The 17380-nt window shown below is 39.6% G+C and overlaps 1 protein-coding gene across 1 annotated transcript; it reads right to left on the reverse strand.

Annotated features, from left to right (window-relative positions):
* Nucleotides 1-1554: 1554 nt before the first annotated feature.
* bbs4 (Bardet-Biedl syndrome 4) lies at nt 1555-16338 on the reverse strand. Its single transcript, XM_071922468.2, has 16 exons — nt 16307-16338; nt 13999-14041; nt 10920-10999; nt 10210-10273; nt 9853-9964; nt 9530-9602; nt 8739-8792; nt 8521-8648; nt 7433-7487; nt 7191-7259; nt 6824-6976; nt 5607-5778; nt 4764-4833; nt 4502-4646; nt 4203-4407; nt 1555-2913 (listed from the first exon to the last, which is right to left on the reverse strand). Exons 1-16 carry the CDS (start codon nt 16331-16333, stop codon nt 2771-2773), a joined length of 1593 nt encoding a protein of 530 aa, XP_071778569.2. The 5' UTR covers nt 16334-16338; the 3' UTR covers nt 1555-2770.
* Between the last annotated feature and the right edge of the window lie 1042 nt (nt 16339-17380).

Genomic DNA, 17380 nt, shown 5'->3' on the forward strand with positions numbered 1-17380 from the left:
TGACATTTTCATTATGCTAATATTGAAGAAAGATTTGCCTCCAAAACCATTTTAAATGTCATCTACTGAAACTGACTACTGATCAACAGGTAGTGCAGTTTTCAGACCAACTTTCTTGAGTGTTAAGGGCTGTATCACCAAAACCAGCCTGAGTATTGATCATCATTGAAACTATATTAAACTAAGCAACAACTGATACACAATGGTATTAATCTTTATTTTCAGAAATGTAAACAGTTTGCTTTAGGCTCGAGCTCGGCATGAGATTTAAATTGCTGGCATGCTTAAGAAAAAACTAATAGAACATTTTGTGTACACATTACTTTGGAAACAAACACCCAGCAAAGTACTTTGACCTTGCTAAGAGATGTCAGTCAAAATGTTATGTACCCGAGTGCCAGTTGAGTGAGCTACATTTCACAGTTTGGATGCAGAAGAGTGGAGGAAACTGAGTTTGGCCTGTTTTGAGGACTAATTTCTTGTAGGCATCAATTTTTTTTGGTTTTTGGCCTGTGTCATGTCCTTGGACTGCCTCATGGTCAGGAACATCACCAGTTTACAAAACAGCTCTCTGGGTCGGGGCTTGAGGATGAACACTCAGCTATTCGTGCAGTGAATCCGGTTTGGAAACAGAGGTGATCTCAAAAAGCTGCTTAGTCAATATCCTATTATTTGACACTTTGTTCAATCTGGAACTACTTTTAGACATTATGATCAATCTAGAAAGCAACTAACCACTGCAAAGCCACATTCAGTGTGACCATCGAGTTCTTCTTCCTAGTAATCACAGACAAACTCTGTGGAAAAGTAAAACTGTCCACTTTGAGCTTATGGAGCTTCCACAGTTTGTCAGTAGTTCAGAAAGATTTGTGCCTGCAGAGAAATGCTGATATTTAAATGTCCCCTAAAAAGTTCAGCATATTCCTGTGTATCCTAATCTAGATTTTGTAACGGTACCCATTTCATGAATATCCTTGAATAATACATACAAATAGCTCCACCCACATTATAATTCATACATAAATAATAATAATATTCATGTGATCTTCAGAGGAAATCATTTATTAAGGCCCGTTTTAAACCAAAACAGTATTCCTCATTTCATTCCATTTTTTCCCCTCTACCCATGCTAGATGTTGACCATGACTGAATTACCATTTGGCTTGATTATTGGCTTGGTTGTATCATATCAAATTATTGTAGGCATAATGTCCATGAGAAAACACATTGCACTGTTGATGATTTAGTTTAATTTTACAACCATATTCTCCACTATCAGCTTAAAGGCAAAATTCCTTCCAAGATCAACTATGTTGGCAATTTCAACACCAGCATGGGAGGATGGAAGTTTATTTACCATAAAGTTGTTATTGCTGCTGGTGAAGAACATGAATACTGTGCTAGATAATAGACTCTGAAAGCTCTTACACAATACTGCCCCCTGTTGGTGGCTGCTGTATTGAGTAACCTTTGTGATTAGGTACAGTTCAATACAATAACACAGTAACTGCAATTAACTCTAGCCAAAATAAAGGAACAAGGCAACTGTTTTCTTTTATGACTCTATTTAATTATAATAAATACACACCTCTATATAAACATAACATTTATCCACATATAAAAGCATGCATGCACTATTTACATTCCATAATCCTCAAAAAAGAGCCCTATCATACAATCAAGCCATATCCTATGACTCAAAATGGCCATGCCTCTGTATTTTAGCAGTGATTGTCACAGCGTTTCCTTTACATTCATGTAGCTGCAGCGGCTCCTCACAGCTGCAGGACTGCCACCATGCTAGATAGGGATGCACCGATGCCACTTTTTCAATGCCGATACCGATTACGAGTATGAAAGTTTAAGTATCGGCCGATACTGAGTACCGATCCGATCCATTACTTTTACTGAACAGTGCAGGCTTATTTCCTTAGTTTGGGGTCAATGGACAAAATTATTGAGATAAAATCCTTGTTTTTCCCTCTGTTTGAGAAATACAGGGTTCTATGTGCCACAAATGCATAAAATCAAGACAGTTTGCTTTTATTTCTTACATGTTACTCATGGCTTTCGGTATCAGATTTTAGTCTTGGGTAAAATCTCCGATACCGATATTCCATTTTAGCCTGGTATCGGCATCGATACCGATACCAGTATCGGTATCGGTGCATCCCTAATGCTAGACATGTAAATAAAATGAAAATTCATCATTTGGCCTTATTGCTCAGCTCACTTAAAAAATAACTATTATACTTGCAACTTCAGCCCAACTGTCCATATATCATCACATAAATAGTCACATACGAGCCATTCTGCAACACCTACTGGAACTGATCCTGGTATGCACACCTCATCTGACACAAACAAAACAAATTCTACAAGAAACACCTGATCGTTGAATCAGTGTGGAGGAATGTAGTGGACGTGTGGCAAGAATACAACTTTGGTTACAAAAAGTGTGAAATGATGTATTTGACATTCCATATTCATGGAGGGCGCGGTAAGAAAAAATGCACAGACAGGTATGACTTTGCCCTTGCCCTTTTCAAGTTGAAATAAATTCTAGTGTAGGACATGAAACTGCTGTGCACCACAAACCTAAAACAGAAGCCTATAACTCAAGGCTTTATATCTAAAACTCATAAAACTCTTGAGACAGAAAACCAGGAAGAGCTTGGTTGGTGTCCAGTAACCTTCATCTGCTTCCATAACGTGAGAGTGACCTGTGACAGAGCTGATTGTTGCTTCCGAGCTAATTCGTTTCCTCCATCTAAGCTTTACTCTTTGAGGTTTTGGGTTTGGGGGTGTCCGACTCCTCAGGTTCAGGGGAGCCGGGGGGGTCGCTGGGCGGGCTGGGCGCACTCTCCACATCGGGCTCTGGCTCAAGGGGCATGGAGGGGGCTTTGGTGGCTCCTGTAAATAAGAAAAGCTTTAGGGTCGTTGGAACAACAAGATACACAGACGATTAGTACGGGACTTCTGTATGGCTGCAAAACAAATATGCCAGATTTGATACAGCAGATAAGATTTAAGATTTACATTATGTTAATCAGTGCAAATGATGCTCTGGATAGCTCTTCAAGCCCTCCTTGACCCGAGCTAATGAGATTTCTGTCCGAACCCAAACCAAGTCTGAGGGGTAAATGGTTTTCCTGAGCTCCATCCCGACTAAAGCCCGGAACATATATAATGGTATTTTTACAGCGCCTGAAAGGCAGGAACCTTCAGATCTGCCCCTGCTATAGCCGATATAACAAACAAAGGACCAGTCTTGACCTACAACAAAGCAATTAACAGAGCAGTTGACCCATAGCCTACTGGGCTACAGATACCGAGACCGGCGAATACACACAACCTGCCCTTTGAACAGCCAGTATCTCTGCCAATGACACGATTGTACATTGTAAATATAGAATCGGTATCATTATACAGAGTGTATTTGTGTATTCACAGCTGCCTCCTACAACTGGTCGTGGAATTTTAGAAAGCAGCTGGATCGGCCGCGCTGTGTACCTTTTTTAAAAAAGTCTGCCAGTGAACATGAATGCACTCTTCTAAAATACCTGTGCTATTGTTAACAGCTAAACAAATGTGTGGCAAAACATAGCCCATCGGCTCCAGTGAAGCAAAGCACTCCCTGCCACTTGCCTTTCAATGTGAGAGCTATAATCCACTTCAACCATCGCTGAACAGCCTTGGATTTAATAGCTTACCTGTATGCTTTTTCCACACTTCTGACCTTCTATGTTACTAAGGATGATGCATTCCATTTTGCTTTAGCCCATGTGACCAAAATCAAAACACCGTTTAGTCAATCTCCTATTGAGCAGTCAGACAAAAGGTGCATGCTGAGGGAGGAGGGGTAGGCAATATTAAGACAGGCGAGAGACAGCGATTACACAGTGAGAAGAAGTTTAAAAGTTCTCATTTATTTGAAGAATTAGGCTACGGTTTAATGGAGAGAGGTGGAAGCTGTGACTGCCACTGTGATATTGGACTGCTTAGATGAAAGATTAATACTCTGAGCACAAACCCAATACAAGCTGAGCAATTAAGAATTAAGAGAGATATTTATGATATCCTGATGAGTCCTGGCCTTGACTGAGCCAATTTACTGCCATCTAGTACTATAAAGCAGTCACTTTGCTTTCATTTTGTAGCAACAAACTAGTAGCTAGTAACTAGTAACCCCCAGGCTGTACCTGTTTGTAGCTGCATGTTCTTGTTGTAGCTTGCGGCAGAAGACATGGCCTGGCCCAGAGCCTGGTTCGTGCCAAGGGGGGCACCGGGGGTCTTGGTGGTTGCTGCAGAGCGGGGTTTCGACTTGGAGTCCTTGGCTGGTTTAGTCCACACCAGATTGTCTGCCACCTGCAGGGCAGCACCCATCTTCTGAGCCATGTCCATTAGCTGTTCGTGACAGACAGACAGAGGTAGGATGAGGAAACAAGAAATGACTTTTAAAATGGGCAATCAGACATCAAGAGCAATTGGGTCCAAGTACCTCAGGATCAAACTCAATGTTGCTACTGCTGTCTCGGAGCACGTTGACTTTCCTCTCCATTTCCTGATACTGCTCCAGAGCTCCCTTCTTGTCACCATGATTGTAGAGTAAGATGGCAAAGTTCAGGTTAACCAGAGGGTTGGACCTGTAAGAAGTTGATCACCGCAAAGAAAAGACTCAACAATTCAATACGGTCTCAAACTCAGACAAAGATTAAGTCCTTTTCAAAATACATTCAAGGTAAGATGGAAGACAGACTCACTCATCTAGAGCCACAGCTTGTTCATATGATCTGGTGGCGTTCTCTACATCATCCAAATTGGTCAGGGCCACTGGGGAGAATGAGTATGATGGAGACAGGTGTTAAAATAAACTTTAACTGAATGATTTTTTTTTTCATCAAATCCAAGAGCAGATGAGAGTTCAGCCAGGCATTTTGTTTGTGAATGCAAGCAAATGTTTGCCAACAAAACATAACGTTAGCCAAGAACATATGCCTAGATCAGTAAGCTGCCTAGGGAAGTAGGTCATGGTGAACATAAGGTACTGTTTTGACTATACAATTCAATATCATTCTAAAATTATATCAGGTATGAGGCTTTGAATAAATGTTGGCACACAAAATTACATTTATTTGAAATATTACATTTCAAAACAGCATTGTATTGCTACAAAGTCTAGTAAAGACTTTAACATACATGTTCAACAAGCATTCGACTGTGGCTTAATATTCCATGCAACAGTGTTTCCCAAATGCCTTGTTGAACATGCCTCAGCTAATACAGCTAGTCACTTGGGTTGCCTGCTATAGGTGGTCTTACAGTTAAAAAGAAGGAGCGACTTTTTCACCAATAAGTTTGACGACGTGCCCAGTGTTCAGTGTGCTACAGTGAATAATGCTAACACTTTAGAGATGATGCAGGCAGTTTGTTGAATCCACTAAATAAACACAGTGTGATAAAGTGTAGAGTGAATGCACAATAGCAAACTACTGGATACACTGAAGTGAAACTGCCAATCTTCTTGCTGCAAAATAGCAAGTTGTTCTTTGAAGGCCTGATTCTGTCCTGATTTGTTCTATTTCCATGGCTGTCTGACTCAGTACCTGCCAGCAACATGTAGAGCTCCCCCATGCGGGGGTTCAGGTTGACAGCTGCGCTGAGGAAGTGGAAGGCAGAGGCGTACTGCTGCATGGTCAGGTGCACCAGACCCAGGTTGTACAACACTTTCCAATCAAATGGAGACAAGTAATGGGCCCGCTTCAGGCAGCTGATGGCCTAGGAGAGGAATGAAGACAGCAGAGAGTCAACTGCTGACAGGGCTGTTAGGCAAGTAGCTTAATAATATATGATGCCATTTGTAACAATTGAAAACAAATTCTACAGATTCTGTGCAGTACCATGGTACATTTGTGGCTGTGACATATGGACCGCATTAATTGGCAATGTATTTATTTGCATGTGATTTCAGCTCTCTGGCTCCCTAACTGATCAGCTGCCTTAATCTCTTCTATGGAGATTACAGTAACGTTAGGCTACCTGGTTTGCTAGTTAACGTTAGCTGACCCAAAAGCAAACATAGCTTCTAGCATATTACATATATTCATAGAAGCACTGTTTATGCAATAATGCGCTTTGTATGTGTATTTTACCATCACAGAAAGATTATGCTACATCACCATATATGGCAGCAGTCCATGCAAACAGAGTTTGTTTGACATCATCAAAACTCATTTGCATACAAAGAGGATTACAGGAGAATAAAATTGCAGCTAAAATGTGAAGATTTATAGTTAGTTCCATTTTCACAATAATACAACTTTTACTTCTTTCTATCAGTTAGATACTGCTCAATAAAGTTTCATAGCACCCAAACATAGAGGAGTGTAGTGTCTTGCTACCTGTTGCTCCAGTTGAGTTTGACTCTTAAAGAGCATGGGCCCATGGCAACCGAATTGTGGTAAAAAAGTTAATGAAGTACAGGGTTCCTTTATTTGTGTATTGCTGCCATATCAATTGTGATGCTGTGTGATAATTCGAGCATATTGCATAACAACAATTATTGCTGCTATACAAACAGTAGCCCCAAAGTGTGGTTTTAGTTTGGGTGGTTAGAAGTTGGATCTTCTTCTGGATGTCTTTGTGGCAGACTGGTACTTGCTTTCACAATGGACTACTGTAATAGCGATAGTCCTCTGTGAAGTACGAAACAAGAGTTATAATGCACTATTGAATGAATGAAACACTTCAGCAGCTTCAATTGTTTAGAAAGGTACAGTATCTTCATTCTGTCCTAGATTCATGAAGAATCAGCATTACTCACAGCTACGTATTTCTTCTTGCCAAAGAAGCACATGCCGATGTTGTTCCAGAGAGGGGGGCTCTCCGGCACGGCGCACGCTGCCACCCGGTACTTGTTCATGGCCACATCAAAGTCGCCATGGGTCTGCATCATACTTCCTGCAGCCAAGATGGCCTGGGAATAAACACAGTGTTTAGAGAGATATTAGAGGAAGAAGCACCCTTTGAAACCTGACATGATGAAAGACAGACTGCACCACCTGAGAGTGAATGAGTGAATTTCTATTATGACTACATTGTTTTGACAGAAGTCCAGTGCATTGCCTTCAGGTAGCTCAGTAGCAAAACAAGCATACTACAGCATATTGGTTGTTGAAGTACCCACTTACCGTATAGTTGTTAGGGTCAAAAGTAAGGGCGTTCCCAAGGTGCTCAAATGCTTTTTGGTATTTCCCAAGCTGAGAAAATGGAACACAGATAAGTACATAATCCATTCCTTTTTAAATGCTTCTGTCCGACATCTAAATGCCACATCTCCTTTTAAGAATAATCCCCATGACAAATGTTAATAGTGCTTGCCTCTGTTGCACACATTCTTTTGACTGAAAAGGTTGTATAAAAATTAACCCACCTGCAGAAAGAGCAGACCAAGAGTAGTCAGCAGTTCAGTATTTTCTGGAGAGTACCTGGATTGAGGATAAGATACCTCGAATGAAAAATGTCACTTTATCTATGCCTGTAATTACATTTAATGCCTGCACTTATTCTCAAGCAAACATAGTTGATATTCTGGGGAATATGCTGATTATTCAATCGGGGTTTGATTCAGCATAATTGTGGAATATTAATTATGACCTGTGGGGGACGATGTGGCTTAAAGAAAAGACTGTAGAGAAGAGAAGGAGGAGTGCAGAGAGAGAGATAGGCATTAAAATAAGACTCACAGTGGTTCGTCTCATTAAAAGCAACACCAGTGTTGGGGCACTTGATTAATTCATTTACCCCCAACAGGAGGTAGCCATAATGAAGTCTATTATAGACACTGACTGTCATTTCCTTATTTACACCACTGCTTAAATGGTTTAAATATTCAGCATGCGAACAGGACTAGAAACGAACTAAATTTATAGTGAACTGTAAAAAACCTTGGGTAGAACTTTCTGTGAAATTGGAAGGAACACTTACTGAAATAAGCTATAATGACAGGAAAAAAGAAATACATCAAATTACTTGCCCTCGTAATTAAAGTGATTTAAGAAAGAGAAGCCCTTGGAAGTAACCATCTTCCTTTTCTTCTTTTCAGAAATACATTTATGTTACCGTAATCTTTTATAGTCTCTAAAATGAATTTCACTATGAAGAAAATTGGTATGCTGCGGTTGTGCAATTATTAACATTCAGACGGTTTCCGTACTATTTGGCTTTCTATGAAAAAACGATGCTTTGGTAAACACTTCCAACTGCCTGACCTTGAAATGCAATAATTTCAAGGTATTGCAATCATACGTTCCTAAATGATGATCATTAGGAGTCATCCCTCTACAGTATGGCCTTCCAGTGTAGTATGAAATAATTAAACAGGTGGTTAATTTAAATAAAAAACTCAGTTTTTCTGATTGTGGGGCTAGGATGTCTTCCTCCTCTCCAAATGTAACATTTTTACATAAGAAATTCTGCCTCATGCCTTTTTTACATTGTCGACATTGTAACTCTACTTACTCCACTGCACTCTTATAAACTTCAATGGCCTTGTCAGAGTCTCCAGCCAGCAAATGAACCTTCCCAAGCGTCATGAAAGTCCTGTCGTGTTTGTTTAACTGGAGAGCCATGTTTAGATGCTCCTCAGCCTGGGAGAGACAGGAAAGATCTGTGATCAAATTACTGGGGCAAGACTGTGTGGACAGTGTGAATATTGTTGGTGAAATGAGTGTACTCACACTTCTGAAGTCCTTTACGAAGGAATAGCACACACCCAGATTATGGCTGATCTCCTGAGGTAAGAAAAGATCAAATTATACATGCAGCGTTGGCACACACTAAACTCATTAGGACTGGATAAAGGCTGGGTTAACTCTGTAGTTGTATTATACAACGGCTCTGTGGAATACATATTCCACAGTAATTAACTGCAAGGTGAGCATAGTAATAGGGTATAGTGCTAATTTCTACAATATACTGTATGAGTGATTACTGATCCTGTCTGACTAGTTCAGCACATATTGTTGCCACTCCTGTCTGCAGCCTTCATAGTCTGAACAGCCCTCAATGTGTTTGGAAGAATAATCTTGATGATGTTTTGTAGACAATGAAAAGATGAGCAGTCTATGTTGACAAAAACACTGTCAGACACTGCCAACTGTGGGCAACTTTAGTCACAGAAAAGCTTGCAAGCACGTGGGAGTGGTTGTGTTTTAGGTATTAGCCAGACACTCACAGGTTACTGGGGAAACAGAGATATCACAAGCCAGAAGTTTTAATTTTGCAAAGCTAACAAGCCTAAGCTGTAGGGGTTTTGGAAAACCTTATGTTCTTTGTTGATAAGCCGTTGTACAAGAGGGAAAATGAACTTGAGTCTGGGCGTTTTCCCGTTTTCTAAATGTGGAGAAAATTTGTGGAGAGAAATTTACTTTCATGATGCGCATTTAGAGTGGAAGATGCCTGTTCATTTTCCCGTACTATTTTTTAGACAAAGTAGCAACTCAATACAAAAATGGTTCTTTTCCTTTACCCAGTCTTTCTCGTTGAGCCTCGCAGCTTCATGATAGAACTCAATTGCTGCCTTGTGCTTTCCCAGCAGAAAACTAGAGAAAGAAAAAATAATAATAACTCAAATGACAAATTAACCCAACTTAATCACTGGACACTGAATAGTAATTGTTAAAATGTAACGGTGAAAAATATTTAACAGTAATGGCAAATGGATTAATTTTGCCCTACAGTATAAAAATGTCTTCAGCCCACTATTGGCGTTCGGTTTAGTTATTATCACTGTACTTTTCCGTATGTGTGTCTCGTCTCGTCTGTCGTCTTGTGCGTGGGCAGCGTACTCACAGCGATCTGGCCACTTGCTTGAGATTGTCAGGGCTGCTGGGATTGAGGATGGCACAGCTCTGGAACAGCTCCAGGGACTGCTGGATCTTCCCCTCCAGACGCAAGATTAGTGCTGTGGCAAGACAAAAAAACACCACAGAAAGAAGGGATTTTCATCTGCATGGAGAGGAGTTAAACAAACACATTAAAAATCTAAGGCACAGCAAGGGGTCCAGAGAGCAGATTTTGGGGAGGTAATGATGCATTGGGAGGCATGGGTGTCGAAATCCACAGAACCCTTTTTTGTTATAGCTGTAATTATAATTCTACATGCTAAATATGTGAGGAGGAATGGTGATTATGAAAACCGTGGCTTACCTTGAACATATATGGCATATTCACACATCCCACTGGTCTCCTGCAGCTGGTCTTTGATGATTGCCTAGGGTTGACACAAAAAGGGAAACAATTTCCAAAGTATGATGTTAGTTGCAACATAATTGTAATAGGAATATTGCAAAAACTGTTTGCTACTAAGCCTGGGAAGATGAATATCTAATGCCCTGCAGAATAGTAACCCAGATTTGTTTCACTTTCTACACAACTTGCAATCGCAACCAAGTCAGATTTAATGTATTTCTGACAGATAAAGAAGAATAGCATACTGTTTTTCTGCACCTGCATCTTAACAGACTTAAAGTGAAGATTACATCTCTAATCATTTTACATATATTAGGTTTCCTGAGATAAAGGGAGGAGGAGGACCCCAGTAACACATCTTACACTTACATTTTGTTGTTAGACCCTTGAAAGTAGATGCATGTGCTAGGGAGATTTCATTAAGTATTCATTTCAGTAAATGTATTATCGTGTACCTACCACACTTTCATATGGGAATACACAGGTTAATGCAGTGGAATAAGGGAATTGTAAAGTACAGTGTTAGCAGGAGCCGTCTAGTTGCCAGGCATTCATTATCTTCATCTCGTCTGTGCTCATGAAAAGGTCAATCTGACCAACGCTGAACACAGACGGCAGGTAATGACTGGCTACACCACGGGGAGGACGGAGGGACGGGGGTTCCTCACCTTACAGGTCTCATAGTCTTTGCGGATATAGTGCTGGTGGATGAGCCAGTTCCTCCTCTCCAGAATGGGAAGCTCTGGAGCTGGGAGGAAGAGAATATACTTTGAAATTCTGGGACTTTTCATCTTACTACACTTCACAGTTCAGATGATGTCTTTTTTTTTTTTTTTACTTCATAGCGGAATATATAATCCTGAAAGCGCCCTCCTTTTGCAGTCAATAGCAAGTCTCTGATCTGACAGTTAAAACAGATGTAACACTTCAACAAAAAACCACAGACTAAACATAAATCAATTCACCAGGCACACGGTAAATGCCAGCTCGTTAGCAAGTTTTTACTTACAAACAACATGTTTACAATAAAAATATGTCTATTTAGACTATTTCAGTTTACAGTCTTTTTTCATTTGATAGAAGAATATATAATCCTGAAAGCTCCCTCCTTTTGCAGTCAATACCAAGTCTTTGATCTGACAGTTAACACTGATGTTAACACATCAACCAAAAACCTCAGGCTAAACTATAATCAATTCACCAGCCACGCTGTAAATGTCAGCTTGTTAGCAAGTTTTTAGTTACAAACAGGGACTTTTCTCTGTCTCCCTTTTAATGTCTAGGCAGGTTAAGATATTCTCCTCGTTGCCAAGGCAACAGTGTCTCTAGCAAGCCAGGTGCTTGTGACAGAACAGAGAGGGTATATAGACAGACAGAAAGAGGGAGGCTGAGGGAATGAGCAATACAAAGCCAGCTTTAGAAGGGTTAGGTAACCCCAAGAACCAAACCACAATGCTCCAAGTCTTCTTCCCAATAGAGTACAACATTTCATTTCAGGAGGCAGCAATTGTAATTCCAAATCGAGTGAGTTTGATTCTGGTAATCCTGTTATCTTGCACCTACTACCTTCCCTCTGAGGATAAAAATAGGATTCAAGGCAATGTGAAATGAAGAACTAGGCTTTGAGACTGCTACTGACATTGGGGGATATTATTAATGACCTGCCTGTGTATAAATACAGTGTGATTTACACTAAAGCTGCCTTCTGTTTTTATCTGTCAGCCCTTAAAGCAGTGCTGTGTTGATTCGCAGCCAGAACCGGAGCCAGAGCCTTTTTCCAACCACTTCACAAAAATCCTCTCCATTGCTGAGTGGCAAACTGCATGGGCTTCACACATTTGCCGCATCAAGATTCGGAATGGCCCTATTTGTAGCCACTTAATCCGCTTTCCTCCTGCTGAGACAGCAATAATATTCTTGTCTCTGGGTTTCAGCTGTGGCCCTGTGGCACTCCAATGTCCACATATACAAAGCTGGGCAGATTTGTAGAGGAGAGCGGGGATACATGTGTGTCATGTATTCCTGCAACTGTGAAAGGAGGGTAGAAAGGAGCAAGGAAGAGGAGCACAGCATGGGGTCTCCTAAATATAGCCCTGTGAAAAACTTCATCCCAAAAATGGTGGATTTATCTCATTGTTGTGTATGATCTGGCTAATGCTAAGACAGATTTGCCTTCCATGCGCTTTAACCATCTGTTAAAAGGGGATAAGAGCAGAGGAGAGGCATGCTGAGATCAAAAGACACATGGGGAGAATATCATGAAAAATAAGATGAAAATTAGTTAGTTGGAAGTTTTGCCACAAAAACTTTAGAACACAAAAGCAAGAGACCTTTGGGGTGTTTAGCAGCTCATAATGTAATAACTGCACTGCGCAAAATGTTAAAAAATATAACGGAAGCACCTTATGTAATGGTGTCCATGAAACATTAAAAAACTGGATACATAATGTAATAACTTTCATGTATACATTATATAATTCTTTATTACATTTCATGTTCATTATTACATTATGAATTGAGTACAAGTATGAATTGAGTACATTATGGCCATTTTATTAAATTGAGTTTTCTGGCTTTTCATTACATTATGCACAATTATTACAATACACGCAGTTATTAGTGTGCTTGGAGAACAATGTGCTTCAGTTCTTGCTCAAATTTCAGCGACTTATTGTTGTTCTTTGGACCAAACTTCATCTAAATTGCATGCCAACTTTAAACTGATGGATTCATTGGGGCAGGTGTGTCCTCATTTCACACTTCACACAACGTACTTTACTTTAATTGCTAATTATTTTCATATGTGGTGTTGATGATGCCACATGTCACTATAACAGGAGCTATGAAATACTTTGTATTCAGTGCACCTCATTACCACTGTTTTTTTTTTTTTTTAACTCGCTGCTTGCTACAGTTCATATCTTTAAAGGTATGTTCCACATTTTTTTTTATTGAAGTCATTGCTCATTTACTTGTGTGCCATCTGCTCCTACATTCTTTATACTCAAATCTTTGTACTCAACTTTTGTTGTATACTTTGTCCTACTTTATACTTTTATACAGCTTTTTCAGACTGTAATTATTTTTTATCTCTTTTATGATTCTTTTTCTCTTCAATAGTTATATATACCTGTAAGGTGTCACAGACATAGGCAGAATAGAAAATTACTGTAATTGGACTTAAGGAGCTTTCAGTACTAGGCCCATACACTTCCATTATATCAACCATTTAAAACAACAATCTTTACTTTCTTTCTTTCTTTAGACTACTTCATCACTCAATACATCTACTATCATCTTTTCAACTTGATTTTTCTCCTCAAATCATAGTAAATGCTTGTATACTATGCAAATGGTGGGTGCAGACTTAACTGGTTAATTGAAAATGAGGCCATAAATATGATGGCAAAATATCCTGAATGATTAACAGTATAATAAATATTTTCCACACAGAGAAACATCTGGAACATGGCTCAGAATATGCACAGCTTCTCCTAGTTAGGGACGGCAGCAGGAAGAGTGAGGGTGACCTCTGCAGGAAGATTAGCTCAAAACCCATTTTGTTAATACCCTTAACCAGTGAAAGACCAACGTGGGGATTTAGTTCATCATCTTACGGGTGCAGTTCTTGATACGGTTGGAAATCTGCTAATAAAACTAATGGGTTTGGTCAAAAATAATTGTGAGCTTAATAAAAAAAAAAAAAATGAGTGAGGAGACATGCTAGTAATAACACATTTACTGTACCTTTAGGGGCCCGGCGTTTCTTGGGCTCAGTAGCTACTGGGAGCTGAAATATAACAAATATATAAACACAAAAATAAAATAATACAAAACTATTCAGAACGTACATATATGACATTTGTGTGCATGCATATGTATATACAGTATGTACTGTATGTATGTATGTATGTATGTATGTATGTATGTATGTATAAACACATACACGCGAATATGAAAATACAGAGAGAGAGAAAAAGAGAGACAAGTTGCCTGTAAGTTGTAGAACCATACGCTGTAACCTTAAAAAGGCCCAGTGGAATCACAAAGTCCAAAAGTGTGTTGGATTTCATTAAAGTTGTGTGCTGCATGAAAACTGAAAGCAGTTTTACATAACTCATTTGAGATGAATCGCCTCTCTTGAGAGTGGGTCCAATAGCTGGTGAATGGATAAGGTATAGGCCACTGAGGTATTATGCAGTAGTTTGTGAACAGAGAGGCTTATAAATCACCAACGAGCAATACTGTCTCCTTCTTGAGGTCAGAAACAGCAAGACTACTTTCTGATACAGATTACAGTGTCCTCTGAATGCATCAACAGTATTACAATGGAGTGCACTGTGATAAGTCGTACCCAAAGGTTTGAGAGTGTAATCTGCTGTAGGCCTATGCGTATTAAATCATGTTCCCATAGTCAAGGACGAATAAGAACACATTGTTGTATTTTCTTTGTTCTGTACTGAGACAGCCTGGGTTACAGAGGATGACAAAATATTGAGTACAGTATCATCTGCATAATAATGCATTTACAGCTACTCAGAACCAATTCAGTGTAGTGTATTTCATTACGGACATGGCAGGGCGTTTCTAGACAGGAATGAGTGAAGTTGGGCATTTAATAGAGTTTTCAGTATCTGTGCAGGAAAAAAGCCTGTAAATAATAAATAGGCTATTTGCTTTGTTTTTCTCCCTGGTGCAGTAGGAGTACATAGACTGCTTTAGGAATAGCCCTAAAGATAAATAAATAAATCAAAGATTGTGTATTAGGAGATTCAGTCATTGGTGCTGCAAGCTTCTGAACGATCCCTTAGCACCTCATTATGTATTAAAGGTAAAAATGAGAAGGAGTGGACTACTGTAGCTGGTGAACTGTTGGTGTAGAGCTTAAAGAGCAAATCAAGAGAGAGCAGTGCAACAACAATTTTCTGCCTTATGTGAGTCAACACTTAATCACATTGGTTGGGCTGTAGCTGTGCTCTTTTTCAAGGTGATGTGGCTATATTCCACCTGTGATAGCTTTATAGAATAATCATAAGTATTGGAAAAATATTTTGATTCTCCTACATTTTTTTTTTTAGTAAATAAATTAAAATTTGTTTCTTTTAAGATAGGTCTAATACATCGGTCTAAACCAGTCAAATCCTCTCTGGTACTTTGTTCTTTCTTTTTCAAAATTCAATCAGTTACCTATCGCTGCCATTTGGGCCCAACTTGCACTTAAGTCAGTGGAATTCCTACTGAACTATTTTTGTCTCGTCTGGACAAACTTGAGTTCTCAGTCATGCCAAGTTAATTAAGTAACGTAGCTCACACCAAATGGCTACTAAATGCATCACATGTATGCTGTTCCCATTTTTAAAGTGTGCAGTGTGACAATGTCTGATCGGCATAATGAGCTCAAATATAGGTCAACTTTACAATTCTCTTGGTGATATGTTTTGGCTATATATTTGATCAAATAACATTTCTATTGACTTGTATCTTGTATGTAGCCGCATGCACGCATGCGCGAGAAGACATTCGTTCTAATTTTTCTCATTTGGTTCACTTGTTGCTTTCGAGTCCAGTTCGTGACGTTAGAGAAAAAATCATCACACTCCTAATGTGATTTCACGCAACTGAGCTGGGTTTGTTACAAAGCCAGCCTCAGTTAATTTACCGCAGAGCTGCAGCTATTATCTAAAAAGCATGGGCTAACATTAGCCAATAATGTTCGGTTGCAATGCAACAGTTAGCTGTTAACATAAAGCATTCTTGCTGCCAACTTGCTATTTGATAGCTAGCAAGTTGTCTACTAGTGTGCTGTTGAAGAAGTGAGATTAGAGACAGAGTGCAAGGCAAGTTACCTAACCTATACCCTAATTAACTTAGCTCCGACTTAACGTTAGGTTAGCTAGCCAATGTTAGGCAGCTAATGCTGGTTAGCAGTAGACGTAGGCAACATTACACACGTTACGTTTATACAAGAAAGCATCAACTATTGCTATACCCAGAGGCGACTTCATGTTCACTCGTGCAACGTTAGAGGATACAAACACTGTAGCTTTGCACTCACCGCCGATACCTTCTCCTCTTCAGCCATCTTGCCTTGGATGATCAACAGCACAAGCCGTTGCCATGGATACGTCAGTGGAATTAGGGGCGAAAGGTTTCTCCAAAGAGAATATAAACGCAGGATGGTAATCCCGTCTATTTCCGTCCACACGGAGGGATATTCAATATGGGCTTTGATATAAAATTATATAAGATTAGGACACAGGACAGAGTAGAATTAATTAAATATGACAGAGCGCTACAATTAAAGATCGAAACAAAGATAATGAAGAAGGAATATGTATGCTGTCTGGTTTAAACAAGGCTCTCCAAGTTACATTTTATTGTCCCCTATGATGATCGATAATATCGACAATATCCGGACACCACCGTTTTCCGTTCCGGCATTTTCATAATTACACCGCCTGGCCTAAGGGGGCGCTACAATGTTTGTTTACTTGATGAGTTTTGCCAAAAACTGGGGAAGGATGCATCTCACGGCTGCATTCCAGGATTCAAAATAACACTGATTGGCCAAAGAGGGAATTACGATTACAGCTCAAAACAAGGTGACATATTTGTTACCGATTGGCCCAGACTTCATCATTCATGGGGGACAACATGTTTACTGTTGCCTAGTCACCGATTGGTCCAGAGGGGGTCTGCATCACCCATGGGGTACATGTTTACTGTTGCCTTGTTTATACTTTGTTTTTGTGTGTTTTCATAACATGTACCACTAGATCCCAGGGAAATGTAACATTCTTTACTTCGCTTAAACAAAGTCCCAATCTTCAAAAGAGAATCTAGCAATTTATTTAATATTAAGGTCAACGAGAACCAATTTCCAACAGATACATAAATTTGACCCCTCCAATAAAAGGTATTTTAAATAGGTCACCAGTATGTACAGCACACCTTAATACACATTCTGATTGTCAAAGGGAAACTCCACCATAAAACATTTTCTCTGGAAAGAATAACAAAAACAGTCAATATTGTAGACAGTAGAAAAGAAGCTGATCAAAATCAGATGAAACTCTAATTTGGCCTTGTGCCAAATCCCCACAAATATTGGTACATCTGCTAAAAGGCA

Source organism: Centroberyx gerrardi, chromosome 1 (assembly GCF_048128805.1).
Source record: "Centroberyx gerrardi isolate f3 chromosome 1, fCenGer3.hap1.cur.20231027, whole genome shotgun sequence".
In the NCBI taxonomy this organism is placed as follows: domain Eukaryota; kingdom Metazoa; phylum Chordata; class Actinopteri; order Beryciformes; family Berycidae; genus Centroberyx; species Centroberyx gerrardi.